Source organism: Giraffa tippelskirchi, chromosome 5 (genome assembly GCF_054371585.1).
Source record: "Giraffa tippelskirchi isolate mGirTip1 chromosome 5, T2T-mGirTip1v1.2.pri, whole genome shotgun sequence".
Lineage (NCBI taxonomy): Eukaryota > Metazoa > Chordata > Mammalia > Artiodactyla > Giraffidae > Giraffa > Giraffa tippelskirchi.
The window spans coordinates 186958617-186983178 of NC_137279.1; the positions used below are offsets into that span (position 1 = coordinate 186958617).

At 58.7% G+C, this 24562-nt stretch overlaps 1 protein-coding gene and 1 long non-coding RNA gene across 5 annotated transcripts in view; one reads left to right on the forward strand and one right to left on the reverse strand.

Annotated features, from left to right (window-relative positions):
- The window catches only part of DGKD (diacylglycerol kinase delta), a 109572-nt gene that overhangs the window by 77512 nt on the left and 7498 nt on the right, over positions 1-24562 (forward strand). For all 4 annotated transcript variants that reach the window (XR_014053887.1, XR_014053889.1, XM_081491024.1 and 1 more), the window contains exons 4-27: positions 1815-1919; positions 2165-2297; positions 3063-3169; positions 3476-3601; positions 3709-3811; positions 4399-4561; positions 5756-5864; positions 8859-8998; positions 9794-9878; positions 10863-10957; positions 11034-11133; positions 11213-11492; positions 12302-12451; positions 13060-13188; positions 14456-14552; positions 15856-15966; positions 17533-17629; positions 17771-17878; positions 18745-18858; positions 19774-19908; positions 20146-20297; positions 21202-21313; positions 21399-21491; positions 22291-22410. Coding sequence is in view for 2 of the 4 variants with exons in the window: in XM_081491024.1 (XP_081347150.1) it covers positions 1815-1919; positions 2165-2297; positions 3063-3169; positions 3476-3601; positions 3709-3811; positions 4399-4561; positions 5756-5864; positions 8859-8998; positions 9794-9878; positions 10863-10957; positions 11034-11133; positions 11213-11492; positions 12302-12451; positions 13060-13188; positions 14456-14552; positions 15856-15966; positions 17533-17629; positions 17771-17878; positions 18745-18858; positions 19774-19908; positions 20146-20297; positions 21202-21313; positions 21399-21491; positions 22291-22410 (2964 nt within the window). In the remaining 2 variants the exon portion in view is untranslated. The remainder of the gene's footprint in view (positions 1-1814; positions 1920-2164; positions 2298-3062; positions 3170-3475; positions 3602-3708; positions 3812-4398; positions 4562-5755; positions 5865-8858; positions 8999-9793; positions 9879-10862; positions 10958-11033; positions 11134-11212; positions 11493-12301; positions 12452-13059; positions 13189-14455; positions 14553-15855; positions 15967-17532; positions 17630-17770; positions 17879-18744; positions 18859-19773; positions 19909-20145; positions 20298-21201; positions 21314-21398; positions 21492-22290; positions 22411-24562) is intronic.
- On the reverse strand, positions 928-5738 carry LOC145506419 (uncharacterized). Its single transcript, XR_014053890.1, has 2 exons — positions 5024-5738; positions 928-4936 (listed from the first exon to the last, which is right to left on the reverse strand). It is a non-coding gene; the product is annotated as an uncharacterized LOC145506419 (long non-coding RNA).

The following is a 24562-nucleotide window of genomic DNA, read 5'->3' on the forward strand; positions in this document are numbered from 1 at the left end:
AAAGAATTTTCAGTATCAGAGACTTGCCGTGAGTAGGGGCTGGTTGAGCAGACTTGGGTATTTCAGTGTGGTGGAGTGCCTGCTGTGCAGCTGGGGAGACAGTCAAGTCAGGAGTCCGGGGCTGGTACTGCGGAGTGCTGGCCCGGATGCCCGCAGCTGACCTTTGGCAAACAGTGCAGAGGTCAGGGGCACTGACCCTCCGTGCAGCTGGAAATCCACGTGTCATTTATAGTCGACCCTCCTTGACCCTGGTTCTTCCCTTGCCAAAGTTCACAGCCCTGCATTCAGTCAGCCACTGATCATGGAGTATTTTCGGTGTTGAAAGAAAAAAACCCTGCGTATGAGTGGAGATTTGCAGTTCAAACCTGTGCTGTTCATGGGCCAATTGTGATTAAATCAAAAAGGCAGAGTAAACAAACATGTCTGTGGTGTGCTACTGTTTTGAAAAGAGAATATCAAATATATACGTATATTTGCAGGAAATGGGAGGATAAACCATACCTTATTTATTTTTAAAGCTGCCTTTGGGGGAAGAAGGGAAGCAAGATGAGGGAACACACACAATCTGCACCTTATTTTGTCAACTCGACTTTGGGACTATGTATATATTAAATAGCAATGTAAAAAGTTAGGTTAAAGGTTTTGACTTTCCAGATTTTGATAGACATTGTCAACATTTTCTCCAAAAGGTGTATACTCTGTGTGCACTCTTTCTCTCACACCTTTTCCAACAACTGAATTAGCGTCTCTAACAGCCGTGCCAGTCGGTTAGAAAGAGTGTGCTGTTTTCATTTGTGTTCCCCGGTGACTAGAGTGATTAAGCATCTTTTCATCCCTTTATTAGCCATTTTGTATCTCTTCAGCAAAATGCAAGTTCATAGCTTTTTTTCTGTTTATTTATTAAGTCTCTATATGTTATAGATTTACTTTTCTTTTGTTGATAGCTATTAGGTTCGTGACCTCATTTCCCGTTAAAATGATCAGGCCTGACTGTGGTAGCTAATTGTTGTTCTGTGGTCACATGTTAAAGGGTTTTTACAGGCACTTTATTTTTGGCTGCTCTGGGTCTTTGTGGCTACATGGGCTCTTCTGTGGTGGTGGCGAGCGGGGGCTCCTCTATAGCTGCTGTGTGCGGGCTATTCTTTGCGGCGGCTTCTCTTGGTGCATAGCGGGGGCTGGAGGGTGCGTGGGCTTCAGTAGTTGTGGCTGCAGGGCTCAGGACACAGGTTCGATAGTTGTGGCGCACGGCTTAACTGGTCTGCGGCAGGTGGGATCTTCCGAACCCGAGTCTCCTGCACTGACAGGTGGATTCTTTACCACTGGGAAGTCCCAACAAGTTTTTTTTTTAAAGGACATTTATGTATGATATGTTTGAAATGCACAGGAAATTCCTATAGTAACTGTGGGTCAGATTTCCCGAAACTGTTCAAGTGCTGGGTGATCAGCTCCTGAGCTCCTTGGTGCAATGGAAACTTGATTTTCTTTTCCTTTGGAAAAAACTTGCCTATGGCTGATTATCCATGTCTAAGTAGTAAATAGCTGGTAAATGTTCACTTATGTTGATCTTTGGTGAATATGTATCTAAATTTGATTGTCCTTCTGATTTGAGATTGTTATTGACTTTTAATGACCAAGGATAATCTTTTTATGTTCTGGTCGGTTGACTACCCGAATGAAACAGTACTTTCTCATGAAAAAGAAAGGATACAGTGAAAGTTTTGAAACTTTTCAAAACTTTTTGAAAAGTTTTCATCGCTGCTAGCACCTGTCGTCTGCTTATGGACATGTTGCATGTTTCCTGTCTCTTTCTCCAGGTCATTACTCCATGTAGGAAGCTCATCCTGTGTGCCGATAACAGGAAGGAGATGGAAGACTGGATTGCAGCCCTGAAGACGGTGCAGAGCAGGGAGCACTTTGAGGTGAGAGGAGAGCCCCCCCTTCTCTCCCTCCCCCTCGAGTTCACAGTCCCAGCCTCCCCCACGCGGGGCTGCCTGGTCTGCGGCTTGCTCTCTCAGATGCTCCTTGCAGGTTAAGCTCACGGCTCTACTGTGGGCCGTCAGCTGGTGACCCCGTCTGATTTCTTGTTGAGCCTCATCCAAGTTACCACGTTCAGGAAAGTCAGAGGGGTGCCTCACATTTGCTGTCTTTGTCCCCGTTCCTGCAGCCCACCCAGTACAGCATGGACCACTTCTCAGGGACGCACAACTGGTACGCCTGCTCGCATGCGAGGCCCACATACTGCAACGTGTGCCGCGAGGCCCTGTCCGGGGTCACGTCCCACGGACTGTCCTGTGAAGGTACGGGCGGTGTGTTCATCTCCGGGAGAGGCGACTCAGGGTTTGACGTGAGAGGCCTTCGGGGTCCAAGTGTAGTCACTTGCGGTCGGGCAGACGTAGACAGACTTGTGTGAGGCCAGCCTTGTTTACTTTGCCCACGCAGGAGTCTTGGATAAATGATTTTTTGCAGTGACGGAACAAGGTGAAAAGAAGGAAATTGGTAGCATCGAGACACAAAGAGGAAGCATGGAGGACGTAGAGGGAAAAGAGATTTAACCGTCTTGTGGCTGCAGTGTAGTTGCATGGACATGTCTTCCAGCCCAGAGGGCAGGGGCGCAGGGCTCGGGCGGGAGAGGGAGAGGAGAGCCGTGGCCCAGGCCCAGTGCCCACCTGCTGCCTGATCGCATACGGCTGGTGACCTTAAGAAAGGTTTTCACAACTTTAAAAGGTTGAAAAATACAGAAAGAAGGCAACTGTTGTGTGACACAGAAAAATCACGTGACCCTTACGTGTCCGTGTCTGTGCATGAAGTGTGGCCACGTGGATCCTCATGCTGTGGGGGCCACGAAGCCCGAGCTGCTCACTCTTGGGCCCTGCCCAGAGAGCCTGCTGATGCTGGGCAGGCTGGCCACCTGGTCTCCCCGTGAGCAGTCTGCATGCAGGCTGGTGGCTGCTCTTAGAAGGGAACTAAGCATGCACGCTATGCCCACATTTGCCAGGAGAGCAGGGCAGCTCACCCCAGACCACGGCCACAGTGCCCAGACTGACGCGTTGGTTCTCTCCCAGTATGTAAGTTCAAGGCCCACAAACGCTGCGCCGTGCGTGCAACCAGTAATTGCAAGTGGACCACGCTGGCCTCCATCGGGAAGGACATCATTGAGGACGAGGACGGGGTATGCCCAGGGGACCCTGAGTGGCCCCTCTAGTGCTGCGCTCAGTTCTCTTCCTCCGGGGGAAGGGGTCAGGGTTCCCTCTGAGTTGGTCACCCTGGCCTCTGGGTACCCCGAGCCCTGTCCGGTCCCTGGGAGTTGCGGGTGCCCGGTGGGGCAGGCTCCACCCCACCTCCACGTGGGGCAGAATGACTTGGCCGAGTCCATTTTGGAGCGCTGTTGCCTGAGGAGGAACCTTGGCCCGCGTGGAGGTTGCGGGGATGCCCTAGGCCCCCTCCACCCCCCAGCGCATGTCTGTGTGGCTCGCAGATCGCCATGCCTCACCAGTGGCTGGAGGGGAACCTGCCCGTGAGTGCCAAGTGCACGGTGTGTGACAAGACGTGCGGCAGCGTGCTGCGTCTGCAGGACTGGCGCTGCCTCTGGTGCAAGGCCATGGTGAGCACGCCTGCCGGTGGGGACGCTGGCTGCTGCGGGGCTGGGCAGGGTCCTGGGGGGCAGGAGAGGGGCCGGCGCCCCCTGTGACGAGCAGGCCCGCGTTGCAGGTGCACACGGCGTGTAAAGACTCCCTGGTGACCAAATGCCCCCTGGGCCTGTGCAAAGTGTCAGTCATCCCTCCCACTGCGCTCAACAGCATCGATTCCGACGGTGGGTACCGAGCTCTCCCGTCTCAGCCGTCTCCTCGGATTGCCTTCTCTGGGCCCTCTCTCGCCCGCTCTGGAATTGGTTATGTTGGTGGTCTGCTGGGCACCTTGAACTCACGGCCCAGATTCCTTACCCAGAGGTGGTGGGTCCGTTGGCTACTGAGTAGGCACCACGTCTGGGACCCCTTTCTCCATCTGGATGTGAACCGCTTGTCAGCTGGTCTCTGTCTAGTAGCTGACACCAGTCACGTGCTCTCTCACCCCCGCACTGCCTGTCCAGGTGGTCCGTGGTGGTCCGTAGTGACATGTGCTGGTAGGAGCGGGGCGCGTGTCAGGAAGTCAGCCTGCCAGGTTGAGAGCCGCGTCGGGCATTTCGAGTCCTGTAGAGGTGGGGCTGGGCGCATGGAGACCGGCTCCCCGTACACGGGGACGAGGTGGGCGCCTGTGGGTTAATCTCTTGCTGGTTTCCCAGGTGTGTACATGCAGGTTCTGCGTCCCACGGGGGTGTCTGCTTGGCACGCGATTGAGAACGCCCTGGTGTCTTCTGTGGCACTCAGATCTGCTCCTGTCCTTCTCCCTCCTCACACCCAGGCTTCTGGAAGGCCACGTGTCCTCCGTCCTGCACGAGTCCGTTGTTGGTCTTTGTCAATTCAAAGAGTGGGGACAACCAGGGGGTGAAGTTCCTCCGAAGATTCAAGCAGCTGCTGAACCCTGCCCAGGTCTTTGACCTCATGAATGGAGGACCACACCTTGGGTAGGAAGCCTGTAAAATATATGTTGGAGTTTAAAAACTGTGTGAAGAGAATGTATGCTTAGTTAAAGATGCAAAGATACGGGAAATTTTAAATGGGACCTAAAACTTATCCTCCCCAAATCCCACTGGCAGAGGTGCCCACTCTGAATGGTTCACAGTTGCGTGTCCTTCCAGCTTTCCAGGGCGTGTGTCAGGTGTGAGCACCCCAGGCAGGTAGGGCCTCTGTTCCCTACCATTGTTCAGCATTTTGTACGGTGTCAGCTGGCAGCAGTGTGTCCGTATTCTGACGTCGGGAGTTACAGGTCGGCCTCGTTCTCTTGAATGACTGCTTACTATCGAGGGTTTCCCTGCTGGCTCAGATGGTAAAGAATCCACCTGCAATGCAGGAGACCTGGGTTCGATCCCTGAGAGTCAGGAAGATCCCCTGGAGGAGGACATGGCTACCCACTCCAGTATTCTTGCCTGGGAATCTCATGGACAGAGGAGCCTGGTGGGCTGCAGTCCAGGGGGTCTTGTTCTGGGAAGATGGTGCCAGCAGCAGGAGCAGAGGCGTCTTGAAGGAGCTCTGAGTCCCCTGGGGCATTCCAGGAGACACCCTGGCAGCCTGCGCTGAGGAGGGCGGTGCCTGGCCTTTCTCTGAGGAAGGAGACGTGGGTGGGGAGGCTCAACCATGTGATGCTCAAGTGGTAGATTCTGGTGGACAAGAGTGGTCTTTCAGCAGAGCCGAGGGGTCAGCATTAGGGCCGTTCGGGGCCATCAGCCTCTGTGTGGTCCCTGAAGCCAGAATGCGGATAAGCCACCCAGCAAGAGGCGGGGGAGTGAGCACAGGCCGCAGGGTCCTGGGGGGGGCGCTGCCAATGAGGGGCAGGGGGACCCAGAGGGGCACCAGAATTAGAGGGGCACAGGGTGGCCCAGGGGACAGGTCACGTGTGGGCAGCGTGCTGCAGCCTGGGGCTCCTGAGTGACACGGGAGTGCCGGCTGAGAGGGGCGGGGGTGAGGCTGGGAGGCCTTCTTTCTCAGGTGCCCGTGGCCCCCAGTGGGTGCAGCGTGAGAGCAGCGGGGCTCTGATCCCCCGCAGGCTGTTTCAGTGTCTGCTGCGAGGAGCGCAGGAGGGCGCCTGGCCCAGGACTGACTGGCTGTCGTCTGTCCCTGAGAACGGACCTCACGTCCTTGACATTCTGTTTCCTCGGCAGCTTGCGTTTGTTCCAGAAGTTTGATACGTTCCGGATTCTGGTCTGTGGTGGAGATGGCAGCGTTGGTTGGGTCCTCTCTGAAATCGACAGCCTCAATCTTCACAAACAGGTACTGGATGTGGAGGGCCCGGCCCCAGGGGACAGCGAAGTCACCTGACAGAGGCTGGGTCACCTCGGGTAATGCTGCCTGCCCCCCTGGGGTGGTCTCGGAGAGGGGTGGCAGGGAGCCTGATGGCATCATGGGGCCCCTGGGCTGGACAAAAAGAACGCTCCGGTCCAGGAAGGTCCTGGGTGCAGCTCCTTACTGGGTAGTGATGGCATCTGCTCAGTGCCTCTTGGTGCTGAGCCGGCCGGGGTCAGAAGAATACTTGGACTTCAGGTCAGAGTTAGGGCCGTGTTTTAACTGTTGATTGATTTTCTACGCCGGCTCCCTCACCCCCTCCCCCTCCCAATAATTAACCACTGCTAGCATTTCAGTAGAGTTTTTCAGGTGACTCAGGTGGTAAAGGACTCTCCTGCCAATGCAGGAGACACAGGTTCGATTCCCTGGTGGAAGAAATGGCAGCCCTCTCCAGTATTCTTGCCTGGAGAATCCCACGGACGGGAGCGTGGAGGGCTGCAGTGCGTGGGGACGCAGAGAGTCGGACAGGACTGAGCACGTACATACACGCACACACAACATCTCAGTCACTGTGCTTCAGACCTCTATCAAAATGTACATAGTACAGTGTGTGATGGAGTTTAAATGGACTCGCAGCACCCATGCAGTGTACCGTGTAGTAATGTTGTGTGTTTTAAATCAACACACCGTGAGTACCTCTCTGTCCACCGGTGAATGGAGGTCTGTGGCGGTTTTCCGCAGCGGACGGAGGTGGGCGGCTGCACCAGCCCTGGGCTAGTTCATCTCCCTGCACTTACGGACACTTAGGTTGCTTCCTAAAGACCGTACTGGTAAAAACCACGTGTGCGCTTTCCCAGTTATGTTCTGTTTTGAAGAGCACCCAAACTGAAGTGTTGGTGATACTGCCAGACTGCTCTGCATCAGGGCTGTCCAGTGTATGCGCCTGTCGCTCATAAAACTTCCCATGTGCTGTTGCTGTCCATTGTACATCTTACAGCTTTTGTCCCAACTTAGTAGACAAAAAAATGGTTGTTTCATTTTTACTTCTTCATATTGGTGAAGTCAAACATATCCTCAATTAACTATGAATTTTAAGATGAATCACCTGTTCATATTTTTTTAACCTACCCTACTTTTCTGTTGGGGTTATTTATTTACCTTTTAAAAAATTGATTCCTGAAGATTATTGTTTTATCAGGGATATATAACAACAGCTCCTGGTTGGCCGTGTTTTCCCTCATTTGTCACTTGCCTTTTACCGTGCTGGTGGTCTTCGTAAGTGGGCTGAAGCTTTTGCTGCTGGTGTTTAGCTCCTGGAATGATGTTAGAGAGGGGACCGCCCGCTGGTGTCCGAGTCACTGCTCAGCTCCAGGGAGGCCCGCTGCTCCGGAGAGCGAGTACTGCCCCCTGGTGGTGACGTTCGAGCAGTACGCTTAGGTCCAGTTTTAAGATTCCTTCCCTTTCAGAATTGTAACTGAGCTTTACTGTCACAAGTCAGGAAGGTAGGTTCTCACTTCCTGAGTTCAGAGAGCGCTCGTCTCCTTTGGCGTCTCTGTGGCCCTTGATGGTCCGGTCCCCCTGACCCCCTCGGTGCTCCTCACCTTCTGGCCGCCCCTCCCATCCCCGCTCCGGATCCCTCTCGGGTCCGCTCAGCACCCGCGGGCCTCCCGTGCCACTTCGACCCTGGAGCCCCAGGGCCGCGTCCCCGCCGCCCCACCCTCCCTGGATGCTCAGAGCTGGCATTCCCAGCCCTGCCCGCCCCCTTCCATGCCTTTCCTTGGAGTCTGCACATTCACCTGCCCACCGTCCGCCGTCCGAGCCGGAGAGCCGACGGGTTCTCGAGCCCTCCCTTGTTGTCTCTGGTTCTCCTGCTGCCCCGGAGCGTCCAGCCGTGTGTGCTGCTGCGGTGTCGTCCCGGCTCCCGGCGCCGTCTGTCCACTGCTCTTGGGGGCCTTGCCTCGGGCAGCTCCGCTGAGCCCCTCCCTGAGCCTCTCACGTCCGCCCCTCTCCCCCCGCCCCCCTCACTCGGGCCGCTCTGCTCCTGGCTTTGGTTAAGGTCCAGACTCGTCGTGTGGTTCAGCAGCCCCAGCTGGGCGCCTTCTTCCTCCTCTGCTTCTCTGACTTCCTCTCTTCTTGCTGCCCCCTCATCGGAGCTCTGGCGTGGCAGGGAGTGGGGTGGTCACCACTCCCGGACCCCTGGACCTGGGCTCTGCTGGGCTGTCACTGTACTGCCTGCCCTTTCCTTTAAGGGTCCCGAAGCCGGCTCCAGCCCTGTCTGACCAGGGCTGGGCATCCTTGGCCACCTGCTCTGACCAGCGTGCGGCCTCCCTCATGGCCAGGGCAGGTGACCGTGGGCTGCGTCGCGTGTAGGGAGGACCGGCGACCCTCCCCACATGCGTGTCGTGCTCGGTGGTCGAAGGCTGTTGGGCAGCCTGTGTCTCGGGAGCCTCCTGACCCCTGAGCTTGCGAGGGGGGCTTGTGCAGGGGGCTCTGGGTGGGAATTCCAGGTGGACGGCAGGGCCTGAGTGGGGCGTGGGGGGTCCCCGGGGAGTGGCAGGCAGAGGGGTGTAGGCTGAGTGGCAGCAGTGCTGGTTTGAGGGCCACAGTGGGTGTCCTGGGGCCTGTCTGGACGGGACTTACAGCCATGGCAGGTGCTGTCAGGGGCAAGGAGGTGAGCTCGGCGTTGGGGATGTGCTGTCGTGGGTGGGGGAGCAGATGAAGGCGTCACAGCCCGATTCTTGGGGGCTCAGAAATCGCCACTCAGGGCAGGACCGTGGTCATCGCTGTGAAGGTGGGAGGTGACAGAGGGCTGATGGTCAGGTGTGTTGCCAGGTGGGGAGAGGAGCTTTCTGTCAGGTTAAGGAGACCCCTGTCTGCCCCTGGCTCTCCTGGAACGTGTGAGCGCCGCTCTGTCTGAGCTCAGCCCTCACACGCTCGCTGGACAGGGGGCCGCTGACGCCGCGTCCCCGCACCCTGTCTCAGTGCCAGCTCGGGGTGCTGCCGCTCGGCACGGGAAACGACCTGGCTCGCGTGCTGGGCTGGGGCTCGGCCTGCGATGACGACACCCAGCTCCCGCAGATCCTGGAGAAGCTGGAGAGAGCCAGCACCAAGATGCTGGACAGGTGAGTGGACGCGCGGCCCCTCGGCCCGCTGTGCTCAGCCAGGGCCCTGGGAAACCACAGGCCTTCTGCAGTTATTTGTTAAAAAAAATTTCCACCTACCTGAGCAAGACTCCTTTCTTCTGATGGGCTTTATCTGGTGATCAGACTAGGGAAGCGCTGACGAGCAGAAGGGGTTGGGACTGTGCCCTCCAGTGGCCCGGTCTCAGCAGCCAGGCCCGGTCCTCTGCCCCTCAGAGCGGGAGGCGGCCCCGTCCCCTGCAGTTACCCGTCCTCCTCGTCGCAGAGTTGAGCCGTGCCGTGTTCCCAGAAGCATCAGAGTTTGGGGTTACTGTCCTCCGCATATTGAGAAATACTTGGGCATCCTTTCTGAGCAAGCTGCTCTGAGCTCTGAGCTCCTGTGTGAACCCCCGGACCATGGCCCGCGGGACTTGCGGAGACGCCCTTGTTGTCTCAGAGGGTTCCGCACTGCTGTGCTCGGCCGCTTCCGCTATTCCTGCCCCCTGCCTCTGGAGGCTTTGAAATGCCCGGAGCACAGAGAGCCGGCCGCCGGCCGAGTGGCTCAGCTGTGCAGAGGGGACACCCGTGCAGCGGGTTGTGACGTTTGTTCTCAGCTAAGCGAGTTAGTTTGTTAGTTTGTTCTCAGCTCAGCCGGCTCGAGGCCCCTCGGGGGGATCGATACAGGCTGACAGGCACAGAGCTGTCCTAGGATCTTGCTCCCCCCGCCGGCCGGCCGTGAGACGGGGAGGTGGGGAGGCCTGGGGCCGGAGCCGACTTGCTGCGCACCCCTCTGTGCAGATGGAGCGTCATGGCCTACGAGACCAAACTACCCCGGCCGGTCTCCTCCTCCACCGTCACCGAAGACCTGAGCGAGGGCTCTGAGGTATCGCCACGCTCTCGCCCTGGGCCCTCCCTGCTTTGCCTCCCCCCGGCCCCCGCCACAAATGCCTTGCCCCAGGTTAGCCCCTTGCCTGCAGCGCAGGGCCCCCTGAGGTGGGGCCGGGGCCCATGGATGCTGCCCTGTAGGACTCGGGGTCGTCTGGGGGCTTCCGGGGTTTTCCGCAGACTTTGGGGTCCTTGGTGACGATGGTGGTCTCCTAGGGCTTCCTGCCCTCCCAGTTCAAGGCTGCACCCTGCCACCTGTGCTGCGCCCACCCAGGGTCCCGCTCTGGCCCCCTCCTCCGCGTCCCGCCCTTGCAGTCGGTTTGTGCTAGATCGGTGCTGAGCTCTTCTTTCACTTTGTGGTGGGTTTCGGGAGTTAGAGGTTCCTTCAGGGCCCGGACTCTGCCGAGACTGGGCAGCTCGGGTGCACAACTGTGCTGAGGCCTCCGGGCGAGCCGCTGGCTGAGCAGGCAGGGGCGCTGTGCCAGGGGCCATCTGCCCACCCTGAGGGTCAGGGGCAGCAGCAGGCCAAGTCTGGTTTCTGCCTGGGCTGCCGGGACCTGTCCTGTGAGCAGAGAACGTACAGTTAAGAGCAGGCGCGTATGTGGGCAAGGCCTAAAGATTGACCCTCTGGTCAATAGTAAAGGCCTCGAGAGAGGGCGCGACAGGCAGGGGGACAGCCTCGCCTCTGCAGGCGGGGGTGGGTGGTGAGGAGGGTGATTGACATCGAGACATGAGGGGGCCCTGGGCCAGGTTCCCACCCGACAGAAACGTGGGGAGCCTGGGCCACAGGCCTGCGCTGCTCGGGAGGAGCTGGGGTGCAGGAGCGCAGCCCCGAGCAGTGTTGAGATCCTTGGCCCACAGCTGGACGCAGCTGTGAGGTCTGTCAGCTGTGTGTGAGGGGAGCCGGGCTGGGCTGCAGGCAGGGATGGCACTCGCGGCCCGAGACTGAGGGCCTCCTGCCCGCCCCCCGGGCTGACGGCAGGTGCAGCAGATCCTCTTCTATGAGGACTCGGTCGCGGCCCACCTCTCCAAAATCCTGACCTCTGACCAGCACTCCGTGGTGATCTCGTCGGCCAAGTGAGTGCCTGCGGCCCTGGGGAGCCGGGGGTCCCAGCGGGATGGCCCCTCTAGAAGCCTCCATCTCCTCCCACAGAGTGCTCTGCGAGACCGTGAAGGACTTCGTGGCGCGGGTGGGGAAGGCCTACGAGAAGGCCACCGAGAGCTCGGAGGAGTCGGAGGTCATGGCCAAGAAGGTGGGTCCTGGGCACCTGGGGGTGGGGGGCGTCGGGGCGGGCCGGCATGCCTCCACTCCTTCCTGTGTTCCCTGCCCAGTGCTCCGTGCTCAAGGAGAAGCTGGACTCCCTGCTCAAGACCCTGGACGACGAGTCCCAGGCCTCGTCCTCCCTGCCCACGCCGCCCCCCACCATTGCCGAGGAGGCAGAGGACGGGGACGGAGCGGCCAGCGGCTGCAGCTCCGGCTCTACGGGGGCCCGTGCCGTGAGCTCGGCATGCCCCGCCCGGCCCCAGATATTCCGGCCTCGTGAACAGCTCATGCTGAGGGCCAACAGCCTGAAGAAGGCGATCCGCCAGATCATAGAGCACACAGAGAAAGGTAGCCGGGCGCTGGTCATGGTCGTGGGGGGCGGGGGGCAGGCACTCCCGGTGAGAGACTGGAGGGGACCCGCCATGCAGGCCAGAGCCCTCCGGACCGCCTGACGCGGGCCAGCACCCCCTTCCTCGAGGCCTCTCCCGGGGCCGGGACAGGCGGTTGGCCCTGGTGTGCAGGCCGCGCTGATGACTGCCCGCGACTGGGTGGTGCGGGGAGAGACGCACCTGCCCGAGATTAGAGGCTCTCAGGATGCCTCGCTCCTTTTCTCTGACTGCGTTTGCTAAGCTTCAAAGAGAAGGCTGTAAAACCACCTTGACCTGTAGACCTCACCCCGACCCTGAGGTCCCTCCCAGCAAGTTTTCCCCTGTCTTCTGTCTGTCTCTCCTCTCATCACCCTCAGAAGCCATCTTGCACCTTTTCTGCTCTCACCAGACCCGTCTCACTGAGCAGATGAGCCTGCTCCTTGTGGTGAGACTGGTAAGGTCGTGACCTCGCACCCTGCTCCGACGTGTGGGCACGGCTCCCTCCTCCCAGCCCCTTGGGCCACATGGGCCCTCACTTGTCACTCTCTCCCCCACCCCCCGTCTCTTCCAGCCTTGGCTCTCCTCCCCAGCCTGTTGGCACGAGTGCCCAGGTGCCCCTGTGTACCCCCGTGTGCTAGGGCTGGGGAGACAGTGGGTTGGGTTGGAGCTTTGGGTCTGAGCCTTCAGCCGAGGCCAGGATGAGGGCGATGAGGCTGGTCCCTGTGCCGCTTGGCGGCAGCTGTGGGTTAACCTCCATGCACTCAGCCGCCACCACCTTGCCTTGCGCAGCTGTGGACGAGCAGAACGCCCAAACCCAGGAGCAGGAGGGCTTCATCCTTGGCCTCTCCGAGTCGGAGAAGAAGGACCTGAAGTTGGACGACAGAGCAGGCCACGGCGAGGGCCACGGCACCACGGCCAAGGGCAGGAGCCTCCGCAGAGGTACAGGGCCCTCTCGTTTGGGATGCCTGGAAGCGTGAGGGCCTTTCTCATGGTTGCCATGGCCATGTGGAGGTATAAAGAGTCTCGAACTCGCCACCTGTTTCACGAACCACCTGATGTGCGCAGTTTACCTGCTGTAGGCCCGGCAGGACCCTGGGCCGGGAGGGGCCTTCTCTCCAAACCTCCCTGCACGCCTGGCCCAGCGGGTCCTAACCCAGGGCTCAGGGCCTCCAGGCGGCAGCCGGCCACCCAGCCACACAGGCTGCCACCTGAGGACCCTTAGCCACCGTGGAACAGCCCCGCCTCTGTGACCCCCCAGCGCACAGCCTTACGAGCCGCCAGGAGAGCCTGCCCTGGAGTTTCCCCACCACCATTCCCGTGCGGAATTGCCCTCTGCTGGGGCACAGACCCTGGCCTGACCACGGTCGGGGCTGGCCCCTCTGCCCCCGCTGGGGCCCGTGTCTCTGGGGGTGTCCGGACCCAGCAGCTCTCTCCTCGGGTGACCGCTGCGTGTGACCGCTGCTCACCTGCCTCGGCCCCTCTGCGGGCCCCCTCCCTGACAAAGCCTGCCAGTAGCTCAGTGGCCTGTCTTCTGTCCTCTCTGACAGTGTCCAAGTCCCCCTGTGAGAAGCTGATAAGCAAAGGGAGCTTGTCGCCAGGTGGTTCTGCGTCTCTTCCTCCGCAGTCGGGAAGCCGGGATGGCCTGCCAGCACTGAACACGAAGATCTTGTTCCCGAGTGAGTGTCCCCCCGGGCGGGCCAGGCTCCCCGGCCCTTCACAGCAGCCCGCGTGTCTGGGGTGGGGGTTGGGGGGCGCAGGCAGGGCGCTAACCTGCCACCAGCTGTCACTCTGTCTGGCGTGGGTCTGAGCGCTCAGCAAGACCAGGTCCCTGCGCTCCAGGAGTTCACAGGTCTGTGGGAAGGACAGGCAGAGTTCAGAGTTCTGTTGCGGCTCTGTGAAAAGCGCCCTGGTGTATGTATTACACAGGGCAGATGGCTCCCAGGTCACCAGCTGGGGTTCCGGGCAGATGTCACTGAGGAGGTGATGCTCGAGCTGGGTGCTGAGGGATAAATAGGAGCTGGGCTGAGTGAAAAGGGAGGGCTTGCAGGGGGTGGTGGAGAGCCAGTGGTCACCCCGTTGTTCCCACCATTGTTCCCAGCTTGATTCACAGCTGGCCACCAGAAGGGTCGTGCCTACCCGCTGCCTGCATTGTGCCCAGGATCACATCGTCATGTTGATGCAGCCCCTGCTGCTGCTTCTCGGAGCGGGAGGCAGGGGATGTGGTAACACTTTGTGTCCTCGGTAGGAGGGAGTGATCCGAGGGGTTGAAAGCGACGAGAGGACTCCTGTGACTCGCTTCCGGTAGCTTCCTGGGCCTCTTGGGCCAGGCTGAGCACACGCTGCTCATAGAAGTGGTTTGGCAGTTTTTAGGTGACTCTCGGCTGAATAGAAAGAAAATTCCAGAAGTTCTGGGGAGAAGAGGATGAGACAGATTTGGTTGATAAGCAGCAAAGACGTTACTGGACAGGATGGTCCGGCAGAATGTTCAAAAGCAGGGCTCTGTCTCAGCCTTATTGTTCATGATGTAAACTTAAAAAGATTGGTGCAGGTATCCGAGGGCTCTGGTCACCTGGAGGATTCTTTGATGTACAACTTTTCCTCATGGATTTACCCTTAAAAGTTGTGTGACTGGCCCAACCCTAAGATGAGTTGGAGTGGAGATCATTTTGGTGGAGTCTCTTGGCTTTAGTGACAGCCGTCTTTATAAACTCTTTTCTGATGTGTCATAGGTTACCACCCATTGTGTATTTTTGTTCTGCTAGTGTGGATTTAGGAGAGTGTTTTTTGATCTGAGACTATTAATTGTCAAAGTGTGGACATCTTTACGTGGTATTTTAGAAGCATCTTATATATGATAGTAATCTTTGAAGAACACATGATCATCATCCTCTTGAATCAAGGGCCCCCAGGCAGTGCGGTCTCCTCCTGTTCTCTCCCTGACAGATGTTCGTGCTGGGATGTCTGGTACCCTGCCTGGAAGCTCAGTCATCAGTCGACTACTAATTAACGCTGATCCCTTTAACTCTGAACCGGAAAACCTGTGAGTATGGGGTAAACCAAGTGGGCATGTTGTTAGCTAAATGCTGGTGCATAGAAATCTGACTTGGAAATAACTTGAGAAATTCTTGAGCAGTTAACCGGGTGATCGTTTTCCAGCTGCTGTCGGCCAGTAAGGAAAACCCAGAAAGGGTGAGGCTGCAGGGGCGGAGGCTGGCTGGAACTTCTGGGAAGGGAGGTGGCCGTGCTCATGCGTCTCTGGCTTCTGAACATGCTGGCGTGCTGAGGCTTCGGCAGGTTCAGAGACTGAGGTTCAGAGACCAAGACCAGCTGTGCCATGTTCTTGGTCGTCCTCTCTGGGGTCCTGGCCAGCCCCACGTGGGCACCACCTCCTGATTGCGTCGCCTTCCTTGTGGGTCTGCCGCTCCATCAGTGCGGATCCCAGGCTGGACGCCCCTCCTCGTTCTCCCTGGGAGATGCTGTCCTGGGTTTGGACTCTGCCCACCACGTGCTGTGTCCTCTGCCCAGCGTCTAAAGGCAGCACGGGCTTTCGTGCAGCTTGTCCTTGTGTGTATAGAGGCCGTTGTGGGACACATGGCATTTTGAAAGCCCTAGATTTCCCTTTCTGCCAGCTGATAGCAAGTTCTGGGCAGCCAGTGCCTGGTGCAGGTGACTGAAAGGCGCCCACCGCGTGTGTCTGGTGTGGTGAGGAGAGTCAACAGTATGGCCTCTGTTAGGAGAGTCAGGCGTGGCCCAGCGGGTCCCTTCCTGGGGTGACTCCCAGGAAAAACGAAACAGAAGCACACATGCCACGCCAAGGCGTGGGTACGAGTGTCCACAAGTCAGGGCTCAAAAGTGAAACAGCCCGAACGTCCCACAGCCAGGGAGCGGCCGGCCGGATGGAGCGCGTCCTGTGAGGGTCCCTGTCGGGCCATAGCCGGCTGAGGCACTGCGCTGGACGAGCCCGGTGCGCGTGGTGTGGAGGCGCGCTCAGTGACGGGGGCAGACACAGAGGCCGCACGCCTGTCAGCCCGTTTCTAGGAGCCCTCCAGAACTGCGGTGCCACAGGCACAGAAAGCCGATGGGGGCTTCCGGGGCCGATGGCTGACGGGTGTGGACTTCGTTTTGGGGGATGAGCTGTTCTGATGTCGGTTGTAGTGATTCTGTGAATACATGAAAGTCCTTATTGGGTTGGGCCTTTTAAGCAGGTAGATTTTATGGTATGTGAATTGCATCTTGGTCACACTGTCCCCTATCCTCCAAAAGCTAAGTTTTGTCCTCAGGAAAATACACTCAGAGACCAGTCCGCAGGGCTGTTCTAATCAGCCTGAACCCCTCCTTTGCAGAGAGTGTTACACGGAGAAGTGTGTCATGAACAATTACTTTGGCATCGGCCTGGACGCGAAGATCTCCCTGGACTTCAACAACAAGCGTGACGAGCACCCGGAGAAGTGCAGGTGGGTGTCGGCCCCCGCGCACGCCGGTCCTGACGCGGGGTCTGCTTCCTCCCCCCCCGGTCCTGGGTTATTCCTGGAGCGCGGAGCACTTAGGCAGAGCCCGAGCACCTCGCCGGAAGGCAGGTGCGTCCGTGTGTCGTGGCCACAGCAGCGGGCAGCCCGGGTCGCCTGCAGGAGGGGTCAGGGCTCGCCCCCTTCTCGGGCTCTCGAGCAGGGGCCGCCCCAAGGGCTTTCCCTGGGGGTGTTCAGGTTCTCCCCCTAAATCTCCATGTGCTTGCTCCCCCCCCAGCCCAGGGAGGAGGGCGGTTGATGTCTCCCACCCCACAGTGGCTGTCACCTGGCGGGGGACCGTTCAGCTGGGACAGTCCAGAACTAGAGACGGAGAGGAGCTGGTGTGGAGTTTGGGGGAGAACAGCCATCGAAGCAGGTGGAGGGGCCCCTTCCTAGAAAAACAGAACCAGAGTCACGAGAACTTCAAAACCCTGGGAGCCCTGGGGCTCGAGTGTCGGAAAAAGGCTCAGACGTCCCTAGGGGCATCCCCATCATCCAGTACATAACAGAGCCCCGATCACATGAAAACACCCTCGTCAGTCCAAACAACCTGAAAGGCGTTATTAGAACGCATGTCATTTACAGAACAGAGCAGGTGTAGGAGCAGGGCCGCATGCAGCATGGTTTTTAGCAGCTTGGAATCCTGGTGTAACCTTGCCTGAGTTTGCATCTTTGAGAAGACCTACTGAGAAAATGCCATTTCGACAAATCTAGCTTGAAGAAGTAGGAAACTTCGGCAAAGGGGCATTTGATCAAGGGCCCCAGCCGGGCGCGTTACAAAGCCTGGGAGTGCAGGCGGGCAGTGGAGGCCCGTTGGAGGTACTGATCCAGTGACTGCTGGTGGGAGGAGCCCTGATGTGGCCATTCGTGCTCAGGACCCGGGGTGGCCCCTCCCCGTGGGGCGAAGTGCAGGTTCCCAGCGTTTCAGCTGTAAGTCGACTTCCTGGAAAGGACTGAGAACATGCTGGAGCGCTTCTCATCGGTGCTGACACGTGGGGAGTACGCGTGCGCCTCGGTGCTTTCCTGCACTCCCCAAGTCCGAATCATTGGGAAAAACCCTGGTGCTGGGAAAGACTGAGGGCAGGAGGAGGAGGGGCGACAGAGGATGAGATGGGGGTTGGCATCACCGACCCGATGGACATGGGTTTGTGCAAACTCTGCGAGATGGTGAAGGACTGGGAAGCCTGGCATGCTGCAGTCCCTGGGGTCGCAAAGAGTCGGACACAACTGAGCGACTGAACAACAAGTATAATTTTATAGCTGGAAAAAGTTGTGATTTGCATGTTTTTTGTGAGGCTCTGTGATGTCTTACCATTCAGGAGACGCTTACTTCTTGGGGGCATTACTTTTGAAAAGTAGAATTTCATGTCGGTGAACGTTTCTCTTGCGTGTCTCACACGGACGTGTCACAGGCACATCCCTCCTCGCCTCACCGTGTCACTGCTGGGCACACATGCCCGGTGTGACCGGCTGTGAGGAGGTGACTGCCGGCCGGCCATGTGCTCTCCACCCCAGGAGTCGAACCAAGAACATGATGTGGTACGGAGTCCTGGGCACCAGAGAGCTGCTGCACAGGACCTACAAGAACCTGGAGCAGAAGGTCCTCCTGGAGGTGAGGGGGCAGCCCCCCAGCCCCGCTCCTGACCAGCGAGACCCCTGGCGGGTGCCCAGGAGGACACCCTGCCTGACTCCGGCTCTCTCTTCTCTTCTCTCTTCTCCTCTCCCCCCCCGCCCCCCCCCTCCCCCCGCACAGTGCGACGGGCGCCCCATCCCCCTCCCCAGTCTGCAGGGAATCGCAGTCCTCAACATCCCCAGCTACGCCGGAGGGACCAACTTCTGGGGGGGCACCAAGGAGGACGACGTACGTACGGGGGTGCCAGGCGGTGTGGGCCTGGGCGGGTGAGGACAGAGCGGCCAGAGAAGCGGCCCCTCCGGGAGCCGAGGTGGAGCCTCCTGCTCTGGGGTGCTCTGTGGGCGGGCCAAGGGCCAGATGGGGGAGCGCCCTCAGGAAAGGGACGCCAGGCCAGACAGGTGTGGTCACAGGTGTGGCCTGGAGTCTGGGCCCAGACCTGCCTTGGGGGTCATCTGGGAGGGCGTCTAGCGGGAGGGGACATCGGCACGGAGGCCTGAGGGTGACTTGGGAGGCCTGAGGGTGACTTGGGGTTCGACAGGTCAGGTCAGTGTGGGGGAGGGAGCATGTTCTCCGATGGCACGCACCCTGGGCGGAGCGCAGAGAGGTCAGAGCTCCCGTGGGGCTGCGTGAGCCAGGGAGGAGTTTGGAATTTATGCTGTGGGGGCACGGATGGGTGTTAGCCAGGGCCGACTTCCTTAGTACACGGCAGCTGATAAGGACAGTTAATGTAGACCGCACTCGTAGCCCGTGCTGGTCCCTCTTATCAGCACGGTGCCCGAGTTCAGAGCCCTTGTGAGACCCTGGAGAAATGCACCGGTGTGAGCCCCGTTTTACAGAAGCGGGAACCCAGGAGGAGAGGCAGTCACGTGCCCAAGGCCCTGCGTGTATGAGGAGCAGGCAGGCCTGCCACTTGATCCGGGCCGCTGCCTTCTGGGTCTGGAGTGGAGACCCCTCCGCAGTGTCCCCTGAGCTGCTGCCTGTCGTGGGCCTGTCTGGCTTTTACTGCAGCAGTGCCCCAGAGAGAGGTGGCTGTGCGTGGGGGCGTGTGCAGGGAGGCCAGGAGCAGAGGTCAGCTCTGACGCCGGCCCCTGCAGACCTTCACAGCCCCGTCGTTCGATGACAAGATCTTGGAGGTGGTTGCGGTGTTTGGCAGCATGCAGATGGCTGTCTCCCGGGTCATAAAGCTGCAGCATCACCGGATCGCCCAGGTACTGGCCACGGTCCTGGAGGCAAGAGGGGCCTGGGTGCTGGGGGGAGAGGCAGGCCTGGCCCAGAACCATGCTTCTGAGACAGGCGGGCACCTGGGTGCAGAGCCCCGGACAGTGGGCCACCCGGCCGCCTCCTGGTCCAGAGCCCGTTCTCGCCTGCCATTTTCGACCTCTGAAAAATGCTTTCCAAACCAGAGCTGGCTTGCAGCCCAGAGCGGCCTCCCTGACCCTCTCTGTGGGCTCCTCCTTCTGAGGTGGGGTGAGCTGAGGTGGGCCTGGCTGCCTGCGGTCCAGCCCTGCAGCTCTCGGGAGCCTCAGCCTGAGTCCAGGAGCAGAGGCCGAGTGTATGTCCTCACCTGGCTGCTCTGAGGCCCAGCTCGGGGGGAGACGGGGCGGGTCCCCCTTGGGAGCTTCTGGTGACTCCTGGGAAGGGTCTGTCTGTCTGGGCGGTGGGGAGGGCCATGTTCTCACGCACAGAGACGGGTGCTCATGCTGCCCTGAGCCCCAGTCCCTTCTGTCCCCACCATGGGCTGTGTGGCTGTCACGGTGTTAATGCTTCGGCAACGCTTGCTGTCGAAAAGAGGAGCCCTTGGTGGGTGTTGGCCCCGTCCCGGGCATGTCCCCACCTGCCTAGGGACCCAGCGGCTCTTGGTGGTTGCATGTCCCCGCCTGAGGCCTGGTGCTGGTTCCCCACAGGGTGGCGGTCACGGACGCGGGGTGCCCCGGGGGCGGCGGGGTGGGGCGGGGCTGGCCCCAGGTTCCAGGAGCTGTGCCCCAGGCGGGTATGCCCTGAGCCCAGCTGAGGGTGTGGCGTCGCCCCAGAGGTCAGCCGGCGTGGGGCGGGGTGTGGGGCAGGGCGGTGGCGCCAGGTGGGTCGTGGTCAGCTCGCTCGAGCGAGGGCGGTGGTGTTCACAGTGTCGCACGGTGAAGATCTCCATCCTGGGCGACGAAGGCGTGCCTGTGCAGGTGGATGGAGAGGCCTGGGTCCAGCCCCCGGGGTACATCCGGATCGTCCACAAGAACCGGGCGCAGACCCTCACCAGGGATCGGGTAAGACGGCCACCTGTCTCGGGGAGCACCTGGTGCCTTAACATTCGCTTCCAGGAATTGCCGTATTTCTCCCCCAGATTAAGTGAACGGGGCTGTGATTCCTAGGACCGTGCCCTCTCCCCCAGAGTAAGCAGGCATGTGCATCCCCGTCCGGGGGTTGTTCCACGAGTGTCCGGCAGCGTTGGCTGTTGGACGTGCGCTCGCGGGAGCATGTGTAACCCTGGCCCCCTGTCCTAGGCCTTCGAGAACACTCTCAAGTCCTGGGAGGACAAGCAGAAGTGCGAGCTGCCCCGGGCCCCTTCTTTCTCCTTGCACCCGGAGATCTTGTCCGAAGAGGAGGCCACCCAGATGGACCAGTTCGGGCGGGCAGCGGGAGCCCTCATCCACAGGTGGGCGCCCCCTCCTTCCATGGCCCCAGGTCTGTGCGAGGCTGCAGGCATTGAAACGCTCCTCCTACAAATTCCGTGCCGTCTCCTCCATCACGGGACCGGCCGGGCTCTGCTCGCCCTGCCCTTTGTGGTTGTCACTGATGCTCTTGTAGACATTACCTGGGGCTTAAAGACATGGAAGCCTCAAACCCACAGGCGTTTTCAGGGCCAGCTACTTGGACTGTAAAGCTGTCCTGGATTCCTAAGACCAGTCCACTAACGGCCTCCTTCACTTCACTCTGAAGAGCAGGCGTGCTGTTTGGAAGCAAACCTTGTAGATATTAAAAAAAAAAAAGAACAGCCGTAGGTGCTTCCTTCCCCTCTCAGCCCCCAGAGCCACTGTGGCCCTTCCCGCATGGTGGTCACCATTCTGCCCGCTGCCCAGCCCCTGCCATGTCCACCCTTCTCACTCAGGCATGGTTGCAGCAGCCTGGTGACCTGTGCCCGCAGCTGCCACATCCCCTGACCCCCTCGGCTCTTTGGACCCTGTTCCCCTCCCCGCCCCACCTCCCTCTGGGGCTGCGTGCAGGCCTGGCGCTCCTCCCCCCGCCACGGGCATCTCTGGTCCCTTCCTGGCTTTCTCCTCCTCTGCTTCCTGCTCTGGATGTTTCACAAGGCCTCAGTGTCCTTTTGGGGCACTCACCTCCTTGGGTGAGTCTCCGCAAAAGCTTGGGAGTTTGTCGTCAGATCTCCCGGTTAAGGCCTCCCCCGCCGTCGTGTCACTGCACCAGGACAGCTGGGAATTGCTGTCGAGAATGACCCTCGACGACTGGGCACAAGTTGCCCTCGGAAACACGATGGTCAGGAGGCGAGTGGGCTGGTGTTCAGCGAGGTGACCGGCCTGCCGCCGTGTCTGTCTCTGCAGCATCCGGGAGCTCGCGCAGTCCCACCGGGACGTGGAGCAGGAGCTTGCCCACGCCGTCAACGCCAGCTCCAAGTCCATGGACCGAGTGTACGGCAAGCCCAGAGCCACAGAGGTGCCTGCGCCCTCCCCGCCCCCCTCGCCCCCTACGCCCCCCAGCCCTCGGGCTGTCTCCATGGTTCTGTTCTGGTTCCTCTCAGGGGCTTAGCTGCAGCCTCGTCCTGGAGATGGTGAATAATGTCCGAGCCCTGCGCAGCGAGACGGAGCTGCTACTTGCGGGCAGGCTGGCCCTGGTAAGCTGGGGGGCGGCCCGCGGCGAGCACACAGGTGGCGCGGCTCCGTCCAGGGCTCCCGACCGTGGGGGTTCCTCAGAGGGCCCTGCCCTGGCCCTGCGTGAGGCTCAGACCCTCTGGCCTGACTCGCCACAGCCCCTCCAGGGTGTCAGGGCCCCGTTGTGTCATGCACAGCACTCTGTCCACAGGCCCCATGGGTGTGCGGCCGCTTCCAGCCTTGTCCCCGGCACGCAGACCCGGCCGCCCCTCCTCACTCAGCCCTGGGGAGGCAGCAAGCTGGACTTCTGTCGAATCGCAGAAGCTACCACAGGGCAGACCTCAGAGTGCCCAGCCAGCCTTCTTGTTGTAGAAAATGAAGGTGTGGCAGGTCAAGGAGGTGAAGTCACTGCAGAATCGCCCCAAGTCCAGTCCATACTCGCTACTCTCATTCCAAGCTTCCACACTATCCTGATGTTCCTGCGGCTGCCTCTGCGCCCCACACGCTTTCTGCGCTCCGGTGCAGGCGGGCTGGTCCCCCCTTCAGAGAGAGGGTCCCCAGGAAGCTGAGGCAGGTGACCTGTGAGCCCTGCTGATGCGATTTTCAGGCAAGCTTGGTTTGCCCCATTGCTTATGAGAGGAGAGTTTAATTCTCTCACTTGGCACTACTTACAAGCGGAGGTTCAGAGTCTGGCCCTCAGGAGTGCCCTGTGACTCCGTTTCCTGGCAGCTTTTAGAAGAGCTCTCAGAGTGGCCCGGGCTTCCTGTCTGCTGGTAACCACTGTGTCTCCTTCCTCCCTCCGTCCCTCTGTCCCTGGAGCAGCAGTTGGATCCCCCTCAGAAGGAGCGGCTCACGGCTGCCCTCGCCGAGATGGACCAGCAGCTCAGGAAGCTGGCGGACACGCCCTGGCTGTGCCAGCCCATGGAGCCTGGTGACGACGAGGTATGTGGGTCTGGGGCTTCAGCACAGCGTCCCTGGACACGGGGCTGTCCCTTCCATGCCTGAGTCCCTGTGTGCTTCAGGCTGAAGATGGTGTTGGTCCTGCAGCCCCTGATCTGGCCCCCGGTAAACATGCCTCTCTGTTAAAATGCCTTCAGGGCATGGAGACCCACTGGCAGGTAGGAGGGAGCTGGGAATGGCTTTCGAGAATGACCCTCTAGGACTGGGGCACTGTTGCCCTCGGACACGGAACTACGGGACGGGCCAGGGGGCAGGTGGAGAGAAGGCTGAGCCCGGCCCACTGTGCGCCCCCAGTGTGCGGGCACGCGGCCAGGCTGAGCTGCAGGTTCCTGGGAGTGTCGGCAGGGTCGGGGCGCCGTGGTCCGCGCGCAGTCGCACGTGTCTGTTACGTGTGTTGAGGGAGCCCAGCTCGCGCAGGCCTCACAGCTGGGACATCGGGACCCTGGGCGCGTGCCCCGGGGCAGTGCCTCCTGCAGCAGGCGAGGCGCCCTCAGGCCTGGAGAGGTGTTTGGTGGGGGTGGTTTTGGGGGCAGCACCTGCATGCAGGCCAACCCGAGAGGCCGTCCTCTCAAGGGTAGAGCAGGGGTAGCCGGGAGAAAGTCCACCTGGTGAAGGACTGCTGGGCACTGAACACTGGACCCCCCTGTTGCTGGCTTCGCTTGTTAGGACCCTGGGCCAGGGGATGGGCCAGCAGTGCAGAGCTCCTCACGCACATGCAGGCGTTCGTTGACAAACGCAGGCCCCGCGTGGAGAACTGACAGGCCTCTCAGCTGAGAAACACAACTCAGCAGCTTAAGGATGAGGACTCTGTGGTTTAGAAGGCCCGGCCAGCCTCATCAAAATTTGTTAAATAGTTAGCTGTAAATATGATAAAAGTTTCAAAGAAAATTACTAAAAATAATATTAAATTTTTTAACGAATGTAGCCACAGCCTAGCCTGTGATTCGTGCAGTGTGGGCAGTGGCGGGGAAGGAAGGGAAGCAGGGAAGGAGGCAGGAAGGGAAGTGGCGGGAAACAGTGGAGGAGGACTTGGACAGAGGCGTTGAGTGAGCTTTAAATTCCTTCTGCTCTGGTGGAAGGAGGTGAAAGACGCTCTTGACGTTAAGAATTAGAGGAAGGGAATCAGTTATGTTTTAAAAACTTAAAAATACTTTTAAAGGGGTGTGTGTGTGTGTATGTTAGTCGCTCAGTCATGTCTGACTCTTTGCGACCCCATGGACTATAGCCCGCCAGGCTCCTCTGTCCATGGGATTCTCCAGGCAAGAAGTACTGGAGTGGGTAGCCATTCTCTTCTCCCAAGTTTTAAAGGTAGTTTCTAGTAAAATTGAAAAGGTTTATATCTTTCTGAATCACTGCTGCTGCTAAGTCGCTTCAATCGTGTCCGACTCTGTGCGACCCCATGGACTATAGCCTGCCAGGCTCCCCCGTCCCTGGGATTCTCCAGGCAAGAATACTGGAGTGGGTTGCCTTTTCCTTCTCCAGTGCATGAAAGGGAAAAGTGAAAGTGAAGTCGCTCAGTCGTGTCCGCTCCTAGCGACCCCATGGACTATAGCCTACCAGGCTCCTCCGTCCATGGGATTTTCCAGGCAAGAAATACTGGAGTGGGGTGCCATTGCCTTCTCTGACTCTGAATTACTACAAAAGATAAAAACAAAATATTGTCTGTATTGTAAAAAGAAATAAAGGCACTAGTAAAGATGGAGCTAACAGCATAAAAATTAGGAAATAATTTATCTTCTCCTTTTAAAAGCAAATTATTCTTAAGGTTGTGTTAAAAAAAAAATCTTACCAAGTACTGATCACAGGAGCACAGTTTTCTCTTCTATACACTCAATGAAAAATTATGACCCAGAAAGAGTGAAAATAAAGCAGTCTCAAGAAAACGATAAAAAATGCAAAGTAACTATTAATATAAAAATAGAATTGCATACCTAAGGCAATAAGTGATAGAGGATCACTTTATTTTGGTAAAAACTAATAATCATATTGTTATATACCATACAATTCTGAAATAAACTTATGATTAAAGTAATGATAAAATATGCTAATAGAGCATTTAAATTATTTGCCAATGGATGAAATTTTTTTTCTAATACTTTTTTTTTTGTTATTTTTAACTTAATTTCACTGTGTT